Source organism: Sebastes umbrosus, chromosome 6 (genome assembly GCF_015220745.1).
Source record: "Sebastes umbrosus isolate fSebUmb1 chromosome 6, fSebUmb1.pri, whole genome shotgun sequence".
Classification (NCBI taxonomy): domain Eukaryota; kingdom Metazoa; phylum Chordata; class Actinopteri; order Perciformes; family Sebastidae; genus Sebastes; species Sebastes umbrosus.
The window spans coordinates 12,081,537-12,104,107 of NC_051274.1; the positions used below are offsets into that span (position 1 = coordinate 12,081,537).

Sequence of the window (22,571 nt, forward strand, 5' to 3'; positions counted from 1 at the left end):
AATATTTGATTTGCCTGCTTCTCTTGCAGGATGTCTGGAAACTTTACACAATTATAAACTAAACATGGAATTTTTGCAACAGTTGATGCAGGAGGCTGTTGTGTTTTTTAATTGGTTATCTGGGTCCAGGTTGCGTTCATTTAATTAAATTATATGAAAATGAGATAATTTGCATAATTAAATTAATATTAACTACATATATAAACTGTATTCTGTTCTTTAATTTAGAAAGGGAACTACATAACGTGGTGTGCCTTGCTTGCAATGTTATTAAAGGCGGAGTGATATCATGTAAGACAGTGAGGTGATGTATCGCGTTTTGTTTTCAGTGTTCAATTGTCCTACTCTTGAGGCGGACATTAAAGTGGACCAGGCGAAGCTTTCCATGTGCTTCTGCTTCCACATACCAAAGTGGTTTTAATGAAACAACTATCAGCTTTATAGTTAATGCTAAGCGTAACCAGCGTTACAGTAAAAATTCATTCGCAGCTGTAAACCTGTTGATTTGGCAAAAATCATCTTAATTGTTTTGTATAATCAGTAATTGGGGTCTGACTAAAGATACAGACATTAATAATAAGTTTCTTATTCCATTCATTTCTGAACTTAAAAATAAATCAAATAAATAAATCAGCACTTAAAGCAACAGTGTGTAAAATTTTGAGGGATCTATTAGCAGAAATTAAATATAATATTCATAATGTGTCCATTAGTGTATAATCACCTGAAACTAAGAATCGTTGTGTTTTCGTTAGCTTAGAATGAGCCCTTCATGTCTACATAGGGAGCGGGTCCTCTTCACGGAATACGCCATGTTTCTACAGTAGCCCAGAACGGAAAAAAAAAACATTGTTTCTAGAGACAGGCTTTCGCGTTTTTACATTAAACAGAAGGCCACCGTAGTTCTCTGACACGTTTTTAAAACTGCGGTAACGTGAGCTGCAGAGTGCAAAACCGTGGTACCACCAGCCGCCGTCTGACTTCTGTTGCTCCTAAAGTAGTGTTATTATGGTAAGGATGGCCTCTGAGAGAGGTGAACGGCGTTACCACAGTTTTGCACTCGGCGGCTCACGTTACCGCAGTCAGAGTGAGCAGAGGGGTACTCAGTTGGTTGCAATCTGCAACCACAACGCTAGATGCTGCCAAATCCTACAGACTGTCCCTTTAAGAAGACTAAATGTGCTGAAAGAGAGTCAGTCGGGTTGCTCACAGCTGCAACTTTGAAATAAATGTCCACCTTTAATTCAGGAGTCAAACTCTGGCTGCGGCTCTATCAGGATGGTCGTGTCGTTCTCTCTCCTGGTGGTCCAATCCAGGCAGGGAACTCCAAGAGCTATCAGACACAACCACACCTGCAGCACAGACGGAGAGATTAAACATTAATCAGTTGATTGATCGGACAAAGACAACATATTCAGTATAAGATGCAGTATCAAATAGTGAACAATGCTGCGGTGTGATATCACCATATTTTACTGTATTTACTGAGTTTTCCACGTTATACAAAAGAAGTATCCCAGCATGCACAAACAGGCTACAACAACACATTTAAAATCTAAAATAATAAACCAAAGGAATTATAATATAAAAAGAAAGGTATATGTTGATACAGTTCATTCACAAGATCCTATATACGTGCACATAAGGGGTGCTATGGGTCACAATGATTGTTTTCATTATCGATTAATCAGTTTATTATTTTCTCGATTAATTGTTTGTTCTATAAAATGTAAAAAAAATAGTGAAAAGTTTTGTTTTTCCAGAGCTGATTAGTCCAATCAACAGTCCTGAAACTTAAAGATATTCATTTTAGACTAAGAAAAAAAGCAAATATGACATTTGAGAGGCTGGAAGCAGTGAATTTTTGGCATTTTTGCTTTAAAAAAAGACTTAAATTGATCATCAACATTGGTGCAGATAAATTTTCTATTGACAAATCGAATAATCATTTTAGTTCTATGGCAATTTTTTATCCAAGTGACCATGGAAAAATAAGACATGGAAAGTTGTTCATACTTCCCTTATTTTATCAGATTTTCTCCAGTTTGACATGAAACCTTCAACCATCTTTGACGGACTAACGGGCAGCTTTAAAGCAACAGCATTGTAAATATTAACGGACCAGTCAGCATTCTCTGGTTTTGTGTCTATACTTTGTGACATATTCTGACTATACTGCCTCATAGTTGAAGGTTAAGTTGCTGGAACGAGTTTTAGGTTTCACAGTGGAACAACCGAGACCCACTTCCCTAACGTTACCTACCAAATATCCCACAAATGTCAGGTATGCTAGGCAGAGGAACGCCACCAGCACATACAGCCACACACTGTTGAGGGCAGACACGTAGACCACGACGAAGTACATGTTGATGGCACACACGATCAAGATCACGACTCCTCCTCCGATCTTAAACACTCTGCAGGGAAAAGAGAATGAGTTGAAGGAGAAACAATGATCATTTGTCTTTGTGTCTTTATGATGTCGATAAACTTACAATCCGTTGGCAAACTCATTCATGAGAGATGGCAAACTGGTGAAAGTGAGGATGGGAATGAGGGCAAATGGCAACTGTAAGAGAAGAATGAATATGAGTTATAATATTAAAATGTACTACAGTCTAATATACCCATGCCTTACTTACAGTAATATTATATGGGCAAGCACTTTCCCCACATATCTTCATAAAACTCTACTGCAGCAGAAATGTTTTGTCAGACTTTTCTTGAAATGTATGTATGTATTGGCTATTGATATTAACATTATTCAAATATGTACCTTTATTTTGAAAGTGAAGTACATGAGTACAGGCTCGCCAGAAAGCTTTAAAAAAGTCAATAACCTTGACCTACCAATACATTCTACATCTTGAGGACAGTAATCGTTAAAATACCCCGGAGTCCAATTATAGAATGCAAACTTGTACTTTGACTGATTCGGTCTTTTTCTATATACAAAATGAGACTCAAAAGTGCTTCGATGTCAAACAGATTTTGTATTGAATAATCTTGATTTTGTCTTCAGCCTTTTTTGCCGTAATCTATAGCAGCCCAACTTATGAATAATATCCATGTCCATATGTATATCCAGAATCTAGAAAATGAATGATTGTATTTTGTTTTTTCAACAGCAGCTAATCATAATTTACAATGTGACTAGCCATGTAAAAGATATGCATGTTAATTGATATTTTATTTTGCATAGTTATATTTTATTTTACATATTTATATATTTTTCTCTCTTTTAGGAGAGCTTTTTAGATAAACCCGTAGTAGGTTTCTGCCTCACCTGCACATTTATTTCATTTCTGTTTACTTTTTCTCTGTTTGACCTTTCTTTTAAAAAATGTGTAAATAAAACATAAATTTAGTTTGTACCAATTCATGAGAAGTACGCAATTAATAGATATTTCAAATCAAAGTTAAAACAGATGTTTTTCTTACTGTACACATAAGAGAGGGTTTGGATTTCCCCCCCAAAAAAAGACATGATAATAATAATTTAAATATATATATATATATTTGTACTTTAAAAAAGCAATGTGCCTTGATGCTTTAGGGGAATTTGTGTTTTTTGTGTGTTGCATCAGGAGCACTTGCTGTGTCAGATAGTGGTGCTTCTTCCCTTGTTTCTATGAGATATTTTTCTAACTCAATTTCTATCACATATTATTATTTAGATATGTATTTAGCTGCTTTTCATTACTGCTACTTGCTTGAATGATTTTGGTTCAACAGCATTTTATAGAATCTGAATCCAGTATTTTGATCATATTAATGTCCTCCTTTTTTGTATCGCAGGTTATAAGATTGAATTGAAAATCACTTCACAGGTAGAGCGCTATGAGATCAAAAGGTGATCTAAAAGGTGATATGCTAGAAAGATAAAGCAAGGGAAGGTGGGGTGGTGTTTATGAAGCTGACAGTGAACCAGCTGTCTGACCTGCATGCTCTGCAGCACGTTGAGGAAGTCGTTCATGCCCGTCAGGTGCTGCACGTCCTGGAAGATGGCCACCAGCAGGGTGGGAGTGATGGCGATGGAGCGGGTCAACAGCACCCGAGCGAAACGCGACCAGCGCAGGTTCAAGAAACCCTGAGGGCGGGAAAACACATCAGTCTGTGACATTTACAAGAAAACTGCACTTGTTTGTGACAGCAAAGCAAACAGTGAGCATATCATTACCTCGCTTAAATGAATAAACCCTGATTTCACACTGACGTTTTTAATGTAAAACTACCAAAACGGGGCTACAACTAAAGCAAAAATCTTTAAACAATTGACTGATGTGTGACTGTGATGAAGGTAAAGACAGGTTGGACATTTCCACTGTTTGTGCTACACGTGTGTGTTGTTGTGCCCTCCTCCACTGACCTCCATGACAAACTGGCCGGAGTATGTTCCAGTCATGGTGGAACTCTGACCAGCAGCGAGGATCCCCACGGCCCAGATGTAGAGCGCTGCCGGGCCAAAGAAACAGCCGAGCACCACTCCCTGCAGACAGACAGACAGATTAGCTGGTGAACATAGTGGAGCATCTAGCAGCTCAGCTAAAGAGACAGATATTTCCCTCAGGAGTTGGTAGAGACCATAAATAAAATATTTTTAACTTTCAGAAAGCCTGCATTACAAACTAGGGTGCTTTATGGGAAGTGTAGGATCCAGGGTTTGAGGAGCTTAACTCAATGGTGGAAGAAGTACTCAGATCTTTCATTTAAGTAAAAGTAGCAATACTTCAGTGTAGAAATACTCTGTTACAAGTAAAAGTCCTGCATTCAAAATTCTTAGTACGCTAACTTTTAAGGCCCTGTCTGGCTTGGCACCTCCTTATATCTCTGAGCTGCCCTTCCCATATGACCCATCACGCTGCCAGAGATCCTCAGGCAGAACCCCGTTATCCGTTCCAAAGTCACGGCTTAAAACTAAAGGTAACTGTGCATTTGCTGTTAGAGCCCCCAGACTTTGGATCGCTCTGCCTGAGGAGATCAGGTGTGCTGAAATCCGTGCCCCATTTTAAATCACTCCTCAAAACACACTTTTACAGAGCTGCTTTTAATTCTTGATTCCAATGCTTTTATCTTTGTTTATTTTGGTTTTCACTTATTTCATTGTCTGTTTGTTCTTTAAAACAATTGTATTGTTCTTATATTCATATATTTGTAATTGTCTTAGTAATACTTGCTTTGCTACCTGACACTGACCTATTTTGTCTCTTTCACCCATGGCTTTTCATTGATTTGTTCTGTTTTATGTATTTAAAAAAAAAGAAGCACTATATAATTAAAACTATTATTATTATCATCATCAAGTATTAGCATCAAATATACTTAAAGTACCAAAAGTACTCATCATGCAGAGTGGCCCATTTCAGAATAATGTATATTATATTATTGAATTGTGTGTTCATCACTGTAATGTTGCAGCTGGTAAAAGTCAGAGATAATTTTTTACTTTATATACTGCTGGTTGGCTTGCGAAGTTCCCCCCGGAGATCAATAAAGTTTTATATTACTATATAATATGACATCATAATTTATTTGTTGATTATATTTTGTGTTGTTGATCTAAATCTGCAAAGTAACTAAAGAAATAGTCAAGTTACGTACAAGTACCTCAAATTTGTACTTAAGTACAGTACTTGAGTAAATGTACTTCATTACATTCCACCACTGCCCATACTGGAGACTAAAAGTCAGGTTGTCTCTGTGGTTTCGATTTTGACCGTTCTTTTATAAATCTGTCTCCACTACTCAACAGCTAGAGAACCTCTGTTACCTCAAGTAACGTTAACTTGCTGAACGATACCAACAGTGCTGTAGTAATAGTGGCTTAAGTAGCAGCTTTACACTCACCCCTTTGTAGAGGTTCACCTCTAGAGTTTCATTGTTCAGAGGGAATATATCGGAATGAGGACTTCCTGATTCATTGCAGACGTTGTACTGGAATAATAAAAACAAACACACACACACACATCTGTAGCACACCAGCCATAGAAAACACACTTTCTTTTGAAACTCCAGAAGATGGCGTGAAGTTTCACATAAGAGCGGCTGCAGAGATACTCACCACCTCTTGGTTTGTGCGTCCATAGAAAGCCTCGGCGAAAACAGCCACCACAAACACGTTGATGAGGAAAGAGATAAACAGCGCAATGGTCGCCTCAATGAAGAAATACTTGTTGGCCTCTTTTACTTCTCTCTTCTTCGACCGATCCACTTCTCGAGACTGAGGGGACATTTAGATACTTTGCTGATACAAGTTTCATACAGCTGATTGAAAAAAGGGTGCTATAAATATCCGGCAGCTGATCGCACCTTGACAAGAGCAGAGTGGAGGTAAATGTTGTGAGGCATGATGACGGCTCCCACGATGCCGACGGCCTGACCCAGCTGAACCGGCCCGCAGCCCTCGCAGTATGGCACGAACATCCCCTTCAGCAGCTGGCCTTGGTCTGGACTCACCGTCACATACTGCCAGAGAGGAAGCAGTGCATGATAAGCAAATAAGAAGGAATCAATAAGTAACCAGTCCAGACTTGATTACACAGTGTAACCAAAAAGTTGGCTCAGAAATGAAGTCTTATTGTAAAACACAAACAAACTGTTTCATAGAGCCATCTTAGGTCTGATGTGAGCAGACTAAGTCAAGCCCAGTTTAAAAAACATACCCGAGACATCAGGCAAAGAGCTCATCAAGTCACAATAAAGAAAACTGAAATGTAAAGAACCTACGATGTTCACAGCCTCAGTGCAGCACTATGCTAAATATATATCACGGAGAGTATTACAGCAAAAACAAAAGAATCACTGCAATCAACAAAGCTAAATAGAGCTAAATTAGAAGCTAAGAGCTCAGAATTTCACAGAAGTAGAGATGGCCAAGAAAGCAAAATTCAGCACTTTACTAGTTTGCACTCTGGTTAGATGCAAAATTGCATTTCGTTATACTTGTACTATGTGCAATGACAATAAAGTTGTATCTAATCTAAAAAATAATAAGATAATAAGCAGAAGAAACACAAGTTTTCACAGGTTATGTTACTCCTCAGCCCTTCTGGTATTTTCAGGGTGTTTGTTTCTTTAATTGTATGTATATGTTTAAGTGACATTTTAAGAGTGAATAAATGGGGAGAACGTTTTTGGTTATGAAGCTCTAGTCATGGGTTAAAGTTGTTTATAAGCTATAATTTACTGCAGTGCATTTAAAATTACACATGCTACGTTGCATGGATTACTAAATTTACGCTTACAAGTTCAGAATTTAAAGCAACTACAAGGAGTTTTTAAAACGGCAGTAGGCAGTATATCTTTGTCATCATTGGGCAAAAATTTGATAATAACCTTTCAGCAGATTATAATTAAAGTGTTCTGAGAGAAAACTAGACTTCTGCACCTCCTCATGGCTCTGTTTTCAGGCTTTAAAAAATATAGCCCGTGGCGGGAGATTTTGGCCAGTAACAGGTCATTTCAGAGAGAGAGAGCGTTCCTATTGACAGCTCCTATTGGCTGTGCTCCAGCTGGTGGGCGGTGCTTGGCATTTTCTCACCAGATCTCAACATGGCTGTCGGGTCACAAGGTTTCTCAATTTACAGCTAAACAGTGCACTACAAGATGTTTCTGAAAACATATGAGGCAAGAAATAGGCATTACAGTAACAGACTATTGATTCATATTTGATCTTTGAGCGCTGCCTAGTTTGACCGTTTGATCGGAGTGCGCAAGTGATCGACAGCTGCTCAGAGACGGCAAGGCTCCAGCTCGTCTTCGACTGGTTGTTTTCTTCCGGTCTGTGAAATCTTGCAGATGCCATTAGGAGCACCGGAGGACACCAGAGGACACAGAGGCACATGTTTTTTTCAGATTACTTGTCTCATGCACTATTATCAGGATATAGTGACCGTTTTATGAAAATAACTTTTTTTATTTGCTCCAATTCTACCCACTGCAGCTTTAACTGGTTATGAAAGAGTCTCGATTTAATACTGATGCCTCTATATGACCAACAAAAGCAGACGAGACCATCAGCGAGAAGAGTGGCTATTTCCCGCAAAATCAGACGTAACGATTTAGGACACACAGATCGAGCTCTTTACGACATGAGGCGGAGTTGCTAATGTAAAAAACACCACCACTTTTGTCCACAGGGGCCGCCAAAATCAACACAATATGAAAGGTTCTTGTTAGTTGCTTTAAGTCTGCAATAAATGTGAATAACGAGTTAAACATGATTAGTTCATGAATATATGTGAATCAATCACACTGACCACTTTCATGATATTTATTACTTAATGATTATTTCATAGAGAATCTCCCAGTCTGTTCTCTAGTAACTCACCATAATCTACTATATAATCCTCCATTAGGAATTATTAGAGAAGTATTTATTAATGATTCATCAATTATCAAGTCGTTCCTTATTTCATTTCTCAATTAAATAACCATTAACTAATCATTAGCTACTCTATACAATTTGATTAGGAGTTACTCATTAGCTAATGGTTCACTAGCAGTTTGTTCCTCATTTGTTCCCTGGTAACTACTCGCATTTTTGTGTTTTTTTTAACATTTCCAGAAGAATTAAATGTTCAAACGAAGGATGTGATATGTGTAAATAACAAAATAAGTTTTCTCTTTAAGCATTTGGGTGTTATCTATAGTAATATATGGTCCAAAAGCATTGAAATCGCATAGTTTTAAGTCGAAAACCCCCAAACCCAATGTCTCCTAGCCTATTATTCACTGTAGAAATTCAGAATGTAATAATGATTGCCGATACCGGTCGATTCACACAACTCCAACATGTGAATAAGTACTGGAGAACTGGCACTTATATTTTTCCACTTCAAGCACTGTTTACTTGAATTTGTTTTTATTGTTTGTGCCACTTCCCTATTCTAACTCCCTGAGGGAAAATTCATAGCCACATCCCTTGAGTCAGCCTGAGATTAAATGTGCTGGTTGTTTTCGCGTGTGAAATTTATGAGCAGTGACCAGCGATTTATCACCTTTAGTTGCTATTTTCTCTGTCAAACTAAGGGGATTATTGAAGTATATGATAAGAGCCACATTGTGGGAGTGCAAATCGGATCTTTATTCTGTCTGTCATATTGTGTCCTATTCAATACTGCTGACCGGCTCAGGACTGTTACTGTAAGATGTTATAACAAGCTGACTGACAGAAGAACATAGACATGGTTGGAGGAGAAACGTCCTGTCTGCAGATATGTGAATGTTTATACCTCGTATCCAAAGGTGATGGCCATGATGGTGATGAGGAAACCGAAGAAGGCTTCCAGCTTCCTCAGGCCTGCAGAGACAGAGATGAGGAGGTTTTATTTATTGTTGTTGCAGCGACATGTTTCACTGTGAGAGTACGACCACAACCTACCATACTTGTCTAAGAAGAGGAAGACAAATGTGTCAATGATGGTGATGAGGACACCACCCCACAAGGGAATCCTATTGTTGAACACACATACAAACACACACAAACAAACACAGTGGAAATAATCAACACCAAAGAAGTAATCAAGCCATTTTAAAGAACTCATCAAACTGTGACTCCGTCCCAGTGAAGCAGTGGTGGAATGTAACTAAGTACATTTACTCAAGTACTGTACTTAAGTACAGTTTTGAGGTACTTGTACTTTATTTGAGTCTTTTCTTTTCATGCTACTTTATACTTTTACTCCATTACAATTCAGAGGGAAATATTGTACTTTTTACTTAAAGCTTTAGTTACTTTACAAATTAAGATTTTTTTTATACAAAACATATGAAGAGCGTATAAAATATGATGCTTTATCATAAATTAAACTTCCCAACCGTTTATACAAGTACAGCTGAAAAGATTAGCAATTAGTAGATTGACAAAAAATTAATTGCCAACTATTTTTTTTAATCCTTTGTCATTTTTTAATGCAAAAACACTTTTAATGTACTTTTAATCATTTTGATGTTTGGACTGTTGGTTGGACAAAAGAAACATTATGAAGGTGTAACTTTGGGCTCTGGGTAATTGTGTAGCATTTCTCACTATTTTTTTAATTTTTACAAAACAAACAATCAATTGATTGATGGAGAAAATAAACGGCAGATTAATGAAAATAATCATTAGTTAATAGTTCAAAATGAACTCCACCTCAACCAACTACAACAGTAAAATGCTGCTTTTAAAAGAATGCATGAGTAATACAAATCTGATGATATAATATATAATAGTAGTAACAGGGGACGTTTTTCTATTTTTAATACATTAACTACATTTCCTGATTATACTTGCATACTTTTATTCAAGTACCATTTCCAATGCAGGACTTTTACTTGTAACAGAGTATTTTTACAGTGTGGTATTAGTACTATTACTTAAGTTAAGGATCTGAATAACTTCATCCACCACTGCCCAGCGGCCAGTAAATGCCTGTGTTCGTTCACATCACCTGCCGGAGGAGAGGAGGTTGAAAGCGATGGCGCAGCCGATGACCTCCTGCATGTCTGAGCCGATGATGGCCAGCTCCACCATCAACCACAGGATGATACGAGGCACCTGGACAGACGACACGAGTTAGCATCACGAGATATTACGTCCAGTTTTAATTAAATGTGATTATTTAGAAAACACAATCCATGCTAACAACAGATTTACCAACATGAAAAGATGAAAAATTCACATGAACATCTGAGCTCCTGAGGGTAATCAATTGAGCCTGAATAAAACTGATCAGACCTCTGTCCTTACAGGTTACATGATGCAAGAAAAGTTCAGGTGAGTGACTGGAAACACCTGAATTGTATCTGAACCGGAAAAATGAAAATTGTACAATTTAAAAATGACCTTCTGGAAATTTCAAAGAGGGGAATTTAAACCACATAAATAAAGATTGAGATAGTTTCAAAGTCAAATATTTCAGTGATATTTACAGTAAATGTCAACACTCAGTAGTCCTGTTTACTATGATAACTGTATTCATAATGACGGTTTGAGGAAACAGGCCCATTCTAGGTCTGGACTATCAGTGCTGACATTAAATAACACTAATTATTGCATTGCATTAGTCCCCAAAGTCGGTTTCTAATTCATTCTCAGTGAAATGCTTTACACTTTAAAACAGTTCATGTACATAAACACTGGCTTGTTCCTTTCATGTAGTTCCCTGCACACTTTTCTCACACGTATTGCAGCCTCTTAAAATGTGTCCAGCAGAAACACAGTAGTTCTGCTGCAGAGAACAAAGGGCTGGTCACATGATTTTATAGCCATATGGTTAACAGTTCCACTTCACGTATTAAGGAAGCAGAGACATTTTTACACAACAATTACAGTAATTTAAGGAACAGTGTGTAACATTTCGGGGGATCTACTGGCAGAAATGGAATATAATATTCATAACTATGTTTTCATTAGTGCTAGGGCTGACCCGGATACGTTGAGGCTTCGACCATTGCCATGGTAATCATCCTCCAAATCAGTATTCAAATGCTTCGTTTTGCTTTTCTTTTTATATACATAAGTATGTTATGATAACGTATAAATCCCCAAATATCCACAATTCATATTCAACATTAATTATTATTAGCTATTCTCAGACAATATCACTGTTTGTTGTGTGTAGAGATGCGTGTGTGTACAGTAGTGCGGCACCAGCACTGTTCCAGGCACTGAAACGGTGGAGATGGAGACAGACGAACATGTCAGCCTGCTGCACCATGCTGCGCAGTGAAGCAAAGCTTTGAATAACTTTGAATATTACTCACCTAAGTTTTGAAGCCCAAAAAATGATATTTGGGACAGCCCTAATTGTGAAAAAGTGTATAATCACTTGAAACTAAGAATCGTTGTGTTTTCGTTAGCATCGGACTTCTTGCTCCTAAAGTAGTGTTATTATGGTAAGGATGACCTCTGAGCGAGGTGAACGGCGTTACCACGGTTTTGCACTTGTCAGCTCACGTTACCACAGTCTTGGAAAGGGAGGAGTGAGCAGAGGGCGACTCAGCTGGTTGCAATCTGCAACCACACCACTATATGCCACTAAACCTACAAACTCTCCCTTTAAGTGACTCTGGAATTAACTGTAAATTTAAACAGTTTTGATTACAGCTACTGTGACAACAAAGCTCAATGATGGTTATGCAATGAGGCAGTTACAGTAAACTAGGACTACTTCTGCTTCCAGCCTCTTAGTTATAACTGAGAGAAGCTATCTATAGATCATTTCTGCATTGCTGGAGAAGCCAATCACAAATGAAAACAGTGAACACATGTGAGTGTCAGCAGACGCTGTAGATATTTCATAAAAACAGATCATGACAGATCACTGATATCTCACCGTGCGGTACTGGCGGTTGCAGACTTCGGCCAGGTGCATCCCAGTGACGACGCCGAGCCGAGCTGCCAGCCGCTGTAGCAGCAGGCCGATGATGGTGGCGGCCAGCAGCACCCAGAGGAGCTGACGGGACGAGAGCAGAGTCAGGCACCACACATTAACGATGGCTCAGTTTCCATCAAGTGTCCCAATAAGCCTTGACAGTGAACCAGCATGCACATGTCACGCAACTAAATACAAAGCAGTCATTTTTAATGTTATCAGTTATACACCTGTGCTTTAATCATAAGAACACACCTTTCTCCCTCACTGTACAGCCAGCTGTGAGCACATCTGTGAGCACGATTGTACATTTTCCATTTGTTGCCTACCTTTTCTAATTTTCCAAATAAATTTGCCACCATCTGTCACCTGTTACATTTGGATAAGCTCTTACATTATCCAACAGTTGCCACATGCCCAGCTGAAAAACTTTTGTAGGTCTACTATATGAAATAAATCTTTGCTGGGATGCTGGAGTGAGTGAAATATATACTTTCTTCATAAGTTTCTGTAATCCTTTTGTAAATGCATATAGCACAATGTAGTCTAATATGATAAATGGGTAGCCTACTGTAGATGGACAGAGGAAAAAAGAGTGTTGACTGATAGATACTGTACATCTGTATGTTGTCTGTATGTTTTTGCATACATTACAGCTCTGTGCAACACAGTATGACATAGTTTAACATTTTACAAAGGTAAAAATGCTGTATGTACTATATTTATTCCATATTATCCAAAAAACGTGCATCATCCTGTGATATTTTACGTCTTTGCACACATTGATGATGCCACTATCATCTCCTCTCTCTGTAGTCCTCTAAACCTGTAACTAATTTTCCAGTTATTAACTTCTCTTCTTATTTCAGATACATGCTATTCTCCACCTGGCCTGTAGTTGCCCTCACTCACCAGCCCACATGTTCCCCATTTCCCTTTATATACACAACAGCCCTCTTTCTTCAGTCTTTTGCCATATCGATTAATGTACTACCCAGTCTCAGTGTTTCAGCCTTCATTCTCGGTTCTGCCTGCCTGCCTCTCGCCTACTTTGTGTGCCCTGTTGCTGAACTCTGACTTGAACTGCTCAACAAGTAAACCATTGATTTCTGTCAACGTCTCTGCCTCTGAGTCCTGCATTTGTGTCTCTGTGTGCAGAACCATTACAAGGAGCAGCTCTGAGGTGACTGCTGGTAAATGTGTAGTGTTTATCAAATACAATTAAATCACTATTTCATACTGGTTCAGTTGTCTGAAAACTGAAAGAGAAAAATATGTAAATAAAGAACAAACACATTGTGAATTTGGCAGCAAGAGGAGCGAAGTAAAGACAACTTTCTCCGCTATTGATCATTTTGTACGTTGATATGGCCGATGCAGTTTTGCTGTTTGCCGAATAAAAAGAGGGGCGAAGAAGAAGAGATGTAGCTGTTTTATGTTGTACAGGTGTTTCTCTGTGGACTTAGGATGCTACAAAAATAACTGGAAAACGCTAAAGTGCAGACAAATTGTTTTCACACAAAAACAGTGATGATGGCTTAATGAAGGCGTAGTCTAATTCTTTGTGTAAAACCTCACCGTTGATATAAAAAATGTCTTTACACATTCTCAACTCTTTTCTACATGTTCATCAACTTAAATATTCACACAGCTTTTTCACAGGTTTACAAACGGTGTTTTACAATTTCAGACATTGGATTTATCTGTGATTGTCGTTCACAACCTAAAAAATCTTTCAGGCACTTTGTTGATGCCACAACATCTGCACCTACTTCCCCTTTTGCAATATACAACAGTTTTTTGTGGAAAATCTAAAAATGATAAAGGAAGTGTAGTTTTATTCTTACATCATGCTGCCAAGCAGGTTATACTTTCACTCGTGTGTGTCTCTCTGTTTGGTCTGTTGGGATGGGTGATACATCAATATAATGTTCATTAGCTGAATGAAATCAACCATAAATGTTTCTAAAATGAATGTTTCAATTTAATCCTAACAATATTGGGACATTAAGTATTTTACAAATACAAATAAGTGATGTTTTTTTGCCAGTATTTTGCAGCCTCATCCTGAAAACTTCACACAACATTGGGTCGACAGTCAGGCTTAAGGCAGAGGGCTCGGTCACTCTGTCAATATTCACTCCACCTCTCATTCATTTTATCTGAAACTCCTGCGGCTAATTCATTCAAGAATGTGTTTCCGGTTTTTGCAGGACAAAGTTCACCTTTGTTAAACTTTGACCTGCAGTATCGTGAGACTCTCTAATGTCGAGCCAATGTGAGAGAAAATGGAAATGACCCGTCCTTCAGGTAGTATTATTGTTAGTATAGATTAAATGACTGAATGGTGACAGAACACAAACAGCAGAGTGAGAGGGAAGCTGCATGTCCGGCGGTGATTAAGAGCACAGACTGTGGGAGATGACAATGAAGTGTTTGCTAAGAAGCTGTATCATTTTACCAACTTGTTGAATTGTATTGTTATCCTACCAGTCAAGCAACTTATACTCGCAACCCCGCCCACATTATTTACAGTTTTTCCTGCTTAAAAGCATGCCTACAACATGTGAGCTTATTTTTATATTGTCAGCTCTGGTCAGAATTCAATCAATTACTGTAGTAACATTAGGAGATTGGGTGTGACAGCAGCAGGTCGTATTCGTATTTGTTTTCATAAATTTTAGTGATACACTCTTCCATGTAGTGTTAGAGCTAGGGCTGTAACTAACGATTATTTTCATAGTTTATTAATCTGTCGATTATTTTCTCGATTAATCGATTAGTTGTTTGGTCTATAAAATGTAAAAAGGCCCATAGCCCAAGATGACGTACTCAAATGTCTTGTTTTGTCCACAACTCAAAGACATTCAGTTTACTGTCATAGAGGAGTAAAGAAACCAGAAAATATTCACATTTAAGAAGCTGGAATCAGAGAATTTTGTCTTTTTTTTCAACAAAAAAAATGCTCAAACCGATTAGTCGATTATCAAAATACTTGCCGATTAATTCAATAGTTTATTACTAATCGATTAATCATCGCAGGTCTAGTTAGAACCTGGTGATCGCTCATTGTCTGTCAGTGAGATCATTTTTGCTGTCCAAATTATTTTTTCTGTGCAATCTGCAATTAAAGGAAAAAGCTTTATTTTAGAGACCCATTATTTCCCAATAATTTCCTAGAAAGAACTATGTAATGTGGTTCTAATTATAGGGAAAATAAAAACGGATTTTTAGACTGTTATTTTAATTAGTTTAGTAGTTAATGGTGTTAATTGGGAACTTTGTTCTTCATACAAGTTGGATTATATGTTTACCTGCAGACAAACTGCACATTTTTGCAAGTTAAAGGGACCCACAGTGCAAAGACTAGGAGGTTACGTTAGCTTAGCATTTAATTGAAACTAATTAATTGGAAGTGTACCTGATGTAACTTTGTCTCTATTAAATCAAATAAGTGGCATTTTAAAAAACAAAATTAGTTATTGAAGTTTCTGTTTTACCTGTGAAGAGCTTGGTGTCTCTTGTAACGCATAACAGTGGAATACAGTACACTGCTTTGGACATCAGTTTAATTATTGTATATGTGTTCTGTGTACATTTACCATACGGTGCTATCGATATCAGAATATATCCATATTAAAGGCACAGTGTATAGTATTTCAGGGGATCTATTGGCAGAAATGTAATAATAATATACTAATAAGTAGGTTTTCTTTAGTGTATAATCACTTGAATCAATTGTTTATATCTACATAGGGAGCGGGTCCTCTTCACGGAACCGGCCGCCATGTTTCTACAGCCCAGAATGGACAAACCAAACACTGGCACAAGATAGGGCCTTTAGCTTTTTCAGGTTTTCACGTTGGCGTGTAGTTGTCTTACACTCTTGGCACACGGGAAGAGTTTAAGTTGGTTGCAATCTGCAACCTCACCGCGAGATGCCGCCAAAACCTACACACTGCACCTTTAATATGATACTAATTATTTCAAGCACACATTAGGCCATTCCTAATCAACCAACATAAAGTGAACACAACTGTCAACGTCAATTATTGTAGCCCAAGCATTGCTTTAGATACCTTGAAGCCAGCTTTGGCACCAGACTGCAGGTCAGACTCGATGTTACCTGGGTCCAGGTATGCGATGCTCATCAGAAACCCCGGCCCAGTGAAGGCCCACAACTTTCGAAAACTGAACCACCTCTATAGGAGACAAAATTACAAGCTGTAACACTTTACATACTATACTGCATGCTGATGGTAATCAATCTAAAAAAATCAATCTTAAAAAAAAAAAAAAAAAAAAGTCTATAAAGTAAAGTGGCAGAACTTTGAATACAGGTTTTCTTATTTGGCACTTGTCATGGACTCATGGATTACCTCGCTCTCTTCCTCAGGAACTTGGACCCTCTGTTCAAAGTAAGTGCTAGAAACTGGTTCATTATCCTGTTTCTGGAGGAAGGCGGAGGGGGCGGGGACTCTGTGTGTGTGTGTGGTCTGGACCACTGCTTTCTCTCCCTCGACATCACCGGCTGAAACATGACAGAAAACATGGTGCGATGACAAAAAATCGTTCAAGTGTATTGTCCTGTACATTAAGTAGTACAGTTGTACATTCAAAAACAGTGAAATGCATCTACTCCGGTTCTCTCATCCCTTACAAAAAACATATATATTATAATAATAATAATAATAATAATAATAATAATAATAATAATAATAAGGAGATTCAACAACAATAAGAAAAAATTCTACTATAATAAATAAATAAATCACTGCTGTTGTTACAGTTTTTCTCATTCGCCTTGGCTCAATTCTTGAATGAGAATAAATTTTTTTAAAACAATGAGCTCAAATCTCTGGACAATTAGTTTGTCGTTTCGCAACAGGTTTGAATTTCTCATTCATTCAGGCAAGCTACGCGTGTTTTGGCACGTGTGCAAAAGAGTGTACAATTTCTAAAGTTTGTCCAACAACCACTTGCACATGTCTTGTTGAACAAAACTGATGAGTTGATTCTCAGTGAAACTGTCGTCCTCTTCACAACTTCTAAACATTCTTTCATCGTTTGAGCCATCACATGTACAAATGATCCATTCAATTATCAAAATCTGTCAGACATACATGTACTGTATATTCCATTAATATCTATGACATGGTGTCACCCACTGTGAGGAGGTACAATCTGTTGTTTTTTTGCATCACTTATTTTTGGCATGGATGTCATTTTGTGGCAAATATTCTGTTCACTGTATATGACTTTACATGAAAGATCAAAGGTGAATTTTCTGTTAACAGTACATGTAACACATTGCTACATAAATAAATTTACTGTATACATACAAAGGTGCATATCCTGTTTCTGTCTACTACAGTATTGTACAGTACTGACTTTTCCCAGTAAACCTTTACCTGGAATCTAAAAAGCGGTACACAACAGCCTTCAGCTAGACAGAACTGACATTCTGGTATAGTACAGTCAGCAGTCAGTGTCAACAAAAAGTAGAACAAACAGAGATTTGCATATAAGACACATTTCTAGGGTTGAATGGCGTTTCCTTTTGGTGGCGTTGGCCAACTTACTGACACGATAACGAGGTTTTGAAGCATGAATAAAGTGTTTTGGGTGAGTTACTACCTTTTGCAGACATGCAATAGAGTTGTGATGTCCAATGAAACAGTTCTGACGATTTAACTTACAGTTTAGAGAATGTTAAGGCTGTTATGAAAAATGAGCCAAACCGATTGAGAAAAACTGTAAAGTGCTTTGAATTGTAAAGAGGCCGTTTGTGTCCATTAGCAGAGCAAAGTCATTCAATTAGGTGAAATTAAGTGTCTTAGGTGTAAAACAAAACAACTCCTGTCTGAGATGTCTGAATGATTTTCATGCACAATTGAGCCTGTAGAGACAGACAGACAGACAGACAGACAGACAGACAGACAGACAAATAGAAAGGTGGTGCTCATAATGACAAATGCTATTGCTATGCTAATTGCTTATTGTTTTTAAATGTCATTCTAAGGGCGTGGTCACATATGCGCAAATGAGGCGATATGCGTGCTGAATGTGGGCGGTGCCAAGTGGAGTTAACGACACACACTTCTTTTCTATTGATTGAGACAGCGACTTCGCAGGTCAAAGTTCACCAAAGCTGAACTCCACGTGATGCGAAGATGCGAATTTCACATATGTGACCATGCCCTAATGCTTTTCTTTGCCTATATAAAGCACTCTGAATTGCCTCTGTATTTGAAATGTGCAATATAAATAAAGCTGCCTTGCCTAATAGATGTCAGGTGAAAACTCTGAGCTGCTGGCGCTGGAGGAAAAGTCAGGGGGTCACTAAAGTCAGAAGGATTCATCCTCTGTTCCTCATTAATATCTATGCAAACTTTCATGGCAATCCATCAGATAGTTATTGAGATATTTCAGTCTGGCCCAAAGTGGTGGACAATGGCTAAACAACACTAGGATCATGCTCTGAATATACACAGTGACATTTCTTGGTGAGTGAAAGCAGACAGATGAAGAGTGCTGGATGAGCAGAGATTCATTAGTAACTTAATGAGTTTGTTTTGGTATTAAGGGAGAAAGAATGATGCTTCAGGATCAGAGGAGCCATCTCTCTCTCCCGACACACAACAAAAACAAGAAGTGTCTACAAAACAAACATCCTCACCTTCCTCACCTTCTCCTCCAGTTGGTTCTGGCTCCATGTCTGTGGGAATACTGGGCGGCAGAGAGGAGATGTGGATGTCCTCAGGTTGGGGGTCTCTGACTGGAAGCAAACAGGTCATTATACTGAGATTAGAACGCACTTTACGCCATCACAGTGCACACAAATCAAAATCCTATACATACAGAGAACCATGAGAAAAGAGTGCAAAGATAATCTTCAGGTTATCATCATTGTTAGTCGCAGCTCTTGTTTGCAAAGTGATGTTATAATGTCAATAATTCTGCTCATGTTTCACCTCTGCAACACTATTTTAGGTGTTTAGTCACTTGTGTGTGCGTGACAGTCGTGGAAAGTAACTAAGTACATTTACTCAAGTACTGTACTTGTACAATTCTCAGGTAACTATACTCTACTTGAGTATTTGAATTGTATGTTACTTTCCACTTTTACTCCACTCCAATTTGGAGGCAAATATTTTTACTCCACCACATTTATCTGATAGTTGTTTGAATGCAGTATAAATGTGTTATTTCCGCCTATTCTAAAATTGTGTATTTGAATATTTCTGCATACTGGGGTCCCTAAACAGTCTTAGAATTGCATTAATTGGGTATCACTGTAAAGCTGAGACTTTTATGGATCCAATGAGCCCAATTGTGTTCATGTGTGATGATGTTAGTCCTCATAGTAGCTATTTCATTGTAGTGAGACCATTTCTTGAAACTTGACCTCACTATATAAAATGACTTGTGGTGACCTCTAGGATAATCACAGCCTCATGAAACTTTACAGCCACAAACTAGAGACCTAGAGCATTCAGAGGATGTATGGCTTTTCCAGGTAGATTGACAATAAGGGGGTTTCTGAGCAGTTTCCAGAACAGAAGTGCTCGACATCCTATCACCAAAAAATGCTATTCTTGCAGAAATCTCAAAATGTCAAAAGTTTCTGATACCAAATCACAGCATGGCATGTGGTATTTTGAAGGGATTATTTTATCAATTCTCAATTAGTAAAAAAAAAAGTTAAATTTAGCACCAAATTTGTGTAACAAATGGTATCCACCCAAAAATTGCATCTCAGACTTTTTCACTGTTTTCTGACATTTTATAGGAGACCAAATGATTCATCAATTATACGTACACACTACAATTATTAAGGTTTTAAAAAGAAAAAAAGATTTTGAGACCCTCTATAAGGCCACAAGATAAGTCAACAAAGGACCCATCTCAGTTGTTATTATACTTAATGGTGCAAATTCCTAAATAAATTTGCAATTAATCAAATTGCAACCAATTAATATGGAGTGAATCTGGGGTTTCTGTTGGTAATCCAGCCTCAACTCAGCAAAACAGTAAGTTCCTGTGAGAACTTTATGGGGGATGTTATATTATATTATACCACAGGAAATGATAAATGCCATTAAACCTGATGAGGTATATTTGAACTTTGTTACACTGTAAATCCTTTTTAAAATGTTATGAAATATATCAGGAGACATGTGAGGAGAAAAGTCATCTCAGGCAACATTTGATAAGAAGAGTATAAACAGTGGTGGAAGATGTATTCAGATCTTTTACTCAAGTAATAATATGCAATGTAAAAATTACTCCGTTACAATTAAAGAAGTCATGCATTCAAATCCTACTTCAGTAAAAGAAAACTATTAGCTGCAAAATGTACTTAAAGTACCAAAAGTAAAAGTTCTCATTGTGCAGTAATGATATAGCTACAGCATTTTACTGTTGTAGTTGCTCGAAGTGTATAATATTCAGACTCAAGCAGCAACCTGTCCACATTCAAATCATAAATCAAACCTCACCTTTTAAGAACTGTTTTTAATGTGTGATTAATGTTGTGTTTTATATATTAGGATGTTCTTATTCATGATCATTTTAACTGTGTAAAGTGTCTTTGAGTTTCAAGAAAAGCGTATAATATTTTTTTTATTATTATTATTATTATTCAGTCAGGTAGTTTAGCCCAGTGGTTCTCAACCTAGGGGTCAAGACCCTCCAAAGGGTCACCAGACACATCTAAGGGGTCATTAGATGATTAATGGGACAAAGTTCTTACACACAAATGTGTAAAAAAACAACAACAAATTAATTATATTTATATATATATATATATATACACACATATATATACATACATATACATACACATATATATACATACATATACATACAAATACATATATATATACACACATATACATATATATACACATATATGTATATATATATATATGTATATGTATATATATACATATATATATATATATATATATATGTATATATACATACACATATACATATATGTATATATGTATATATATATACATATATACATACACATATACATATATATATATATATATATATATATATATATACATACACATATATATATATATATATATATATATATATTTTTGCTCTTTTTGTAAAACATTGGATAATTTGACATCTTTAGATTAAAAACAATCTTCTGTTTTTTAATGTAAAACTATAATCTTAATTTTTAATGAATTAATCTTAGTAAAAAGTACAATAGTTCCTTCTGAAATGTAGTGAAATAGAAGTAGAAAGTAGCATAAAATGGAACAAGTAAAATAGGCTACAAGTACCTCACATTCATAGGTACATAACTTGAGTAAATATACTTATATTTACATTGTATATTCCACCACAGCAGGCTTTAACATGAGAGACTGACTCACCTATCCGCAGAAAGGAGAACATCTTCCTCTTCCTCTGTGACATTAATGGTCTCTTTAAACCCTGTAAAACTTCTAACCCATCAGAGGGAAAGCAGCCGCTACATTCCGGTAAAGTGATTCATTGTGTTCTCCTGCTCGCTGCTCTGTGATCTCCACTTTATGGGGAGCAGGTACATCCGGCAGGTTGGACATCGTCCCTCAGACTTACGTGTTGTCTCACCGGACAGGTGAGGACCGAGGAGGTGGTGGAGGAGGAAGAACCAGGGGGGAAACCGCCTGAGGACAAAGTACACTACCTACATCAGCGACACACCGACACCACCGCAATGTGTTTCACTATGAACTCGATGTCCTGTTTCTGTCACGTGACCCGGTTAATACAGTGAACCAGTCTGAGCTGATCCTGGATCAGTTCAGGAGAGGAAACCAGACACACTGACGAGGTAGACACTTCAAAATAAAACACATATTAAACAGGCTATTTTTTTTTTTATTCAATTATAATATTAATATTAATATATATATTGTTTTACATTAAACAGGCTATTTTTGTTTCATTCAATTATAATATTAATATTAATATATATATTATTTTACATTAAACAGGCTATTTTTGTTTCATTCAATTATAATATTAATATTAATATATATATTTGTTTTTAACATTAAACAGGCTATTTTTTAATACATAGCCTATATAGGCTATGTATTAAAAAAATAGCCTGTTTTATTTTGAAATCTGTAACTCCTCAGTTTTATATTATATATATATATATAACAAAAATAAGATGATGACTGAATTGTACAC

The 22,571-nt window shown here is 37.1% G+C and overlaps 1 protein-coding gene across 4 annotated transcripts; it reads right to left on the reverse strand.

Annotated features, from left to right (window-relative positions):
* Positions 1-1,045: 1,045 nt before the first annotated feature.
* Positions 1,046-22,154, reverse strand: LOC119489424 (natural resistance-associated macrophage protein 2-like). 4 transcript variants are annotated; one of them, XM_037771818.1, is made up of 17 exons: positions 21,972-22,152; positions 21,764-21,824; positions 19,039-19,137; positions 16,739-16,890; positions 16,439-16,561; positions 12,321-12,440; positions 10,434-10,540; positions 9,383-9,453; positions 9,234-9,301; positions 6,310-6,465; positions 6,062-6,220; positions 5,848-5,934; positions 4,370-4,489; positions 3,941-4,090; positions 2,496-2,569; positions 2,264-2,417; positions 1,046-1,352 (listed from the first exon to the last, which is right to left on the reverse strand). In XM_037771818.1, exons 2-17 carry the CDS (start codon positions 21,804-21,806, stop codon positions 1,245-1,247), a joined length of 1,791 nt encoding a protein of 596 aa, XP_037627746.1. In that variant the 5' UTR covers positions 21,807-21,824; positions 21,972-22,152; the 3' UTR covers positions 1,046-1,244. The 4 variants fall into 4 exon arrangements, with proteins under 4 accessions (XP_037627746.1, XP_037627747.1, XP_037627745.1 ...); XM_037771819.1 differs by having other exon boundaries at positions 19,048-19,137; positions 21,764-22,153; XM_037771817.1 differs by having other exon boundaries at positions 21,764-22,151.
* Between the last annotated feature and the right edge of the window lie 417 nt (positions 22,155-22,571).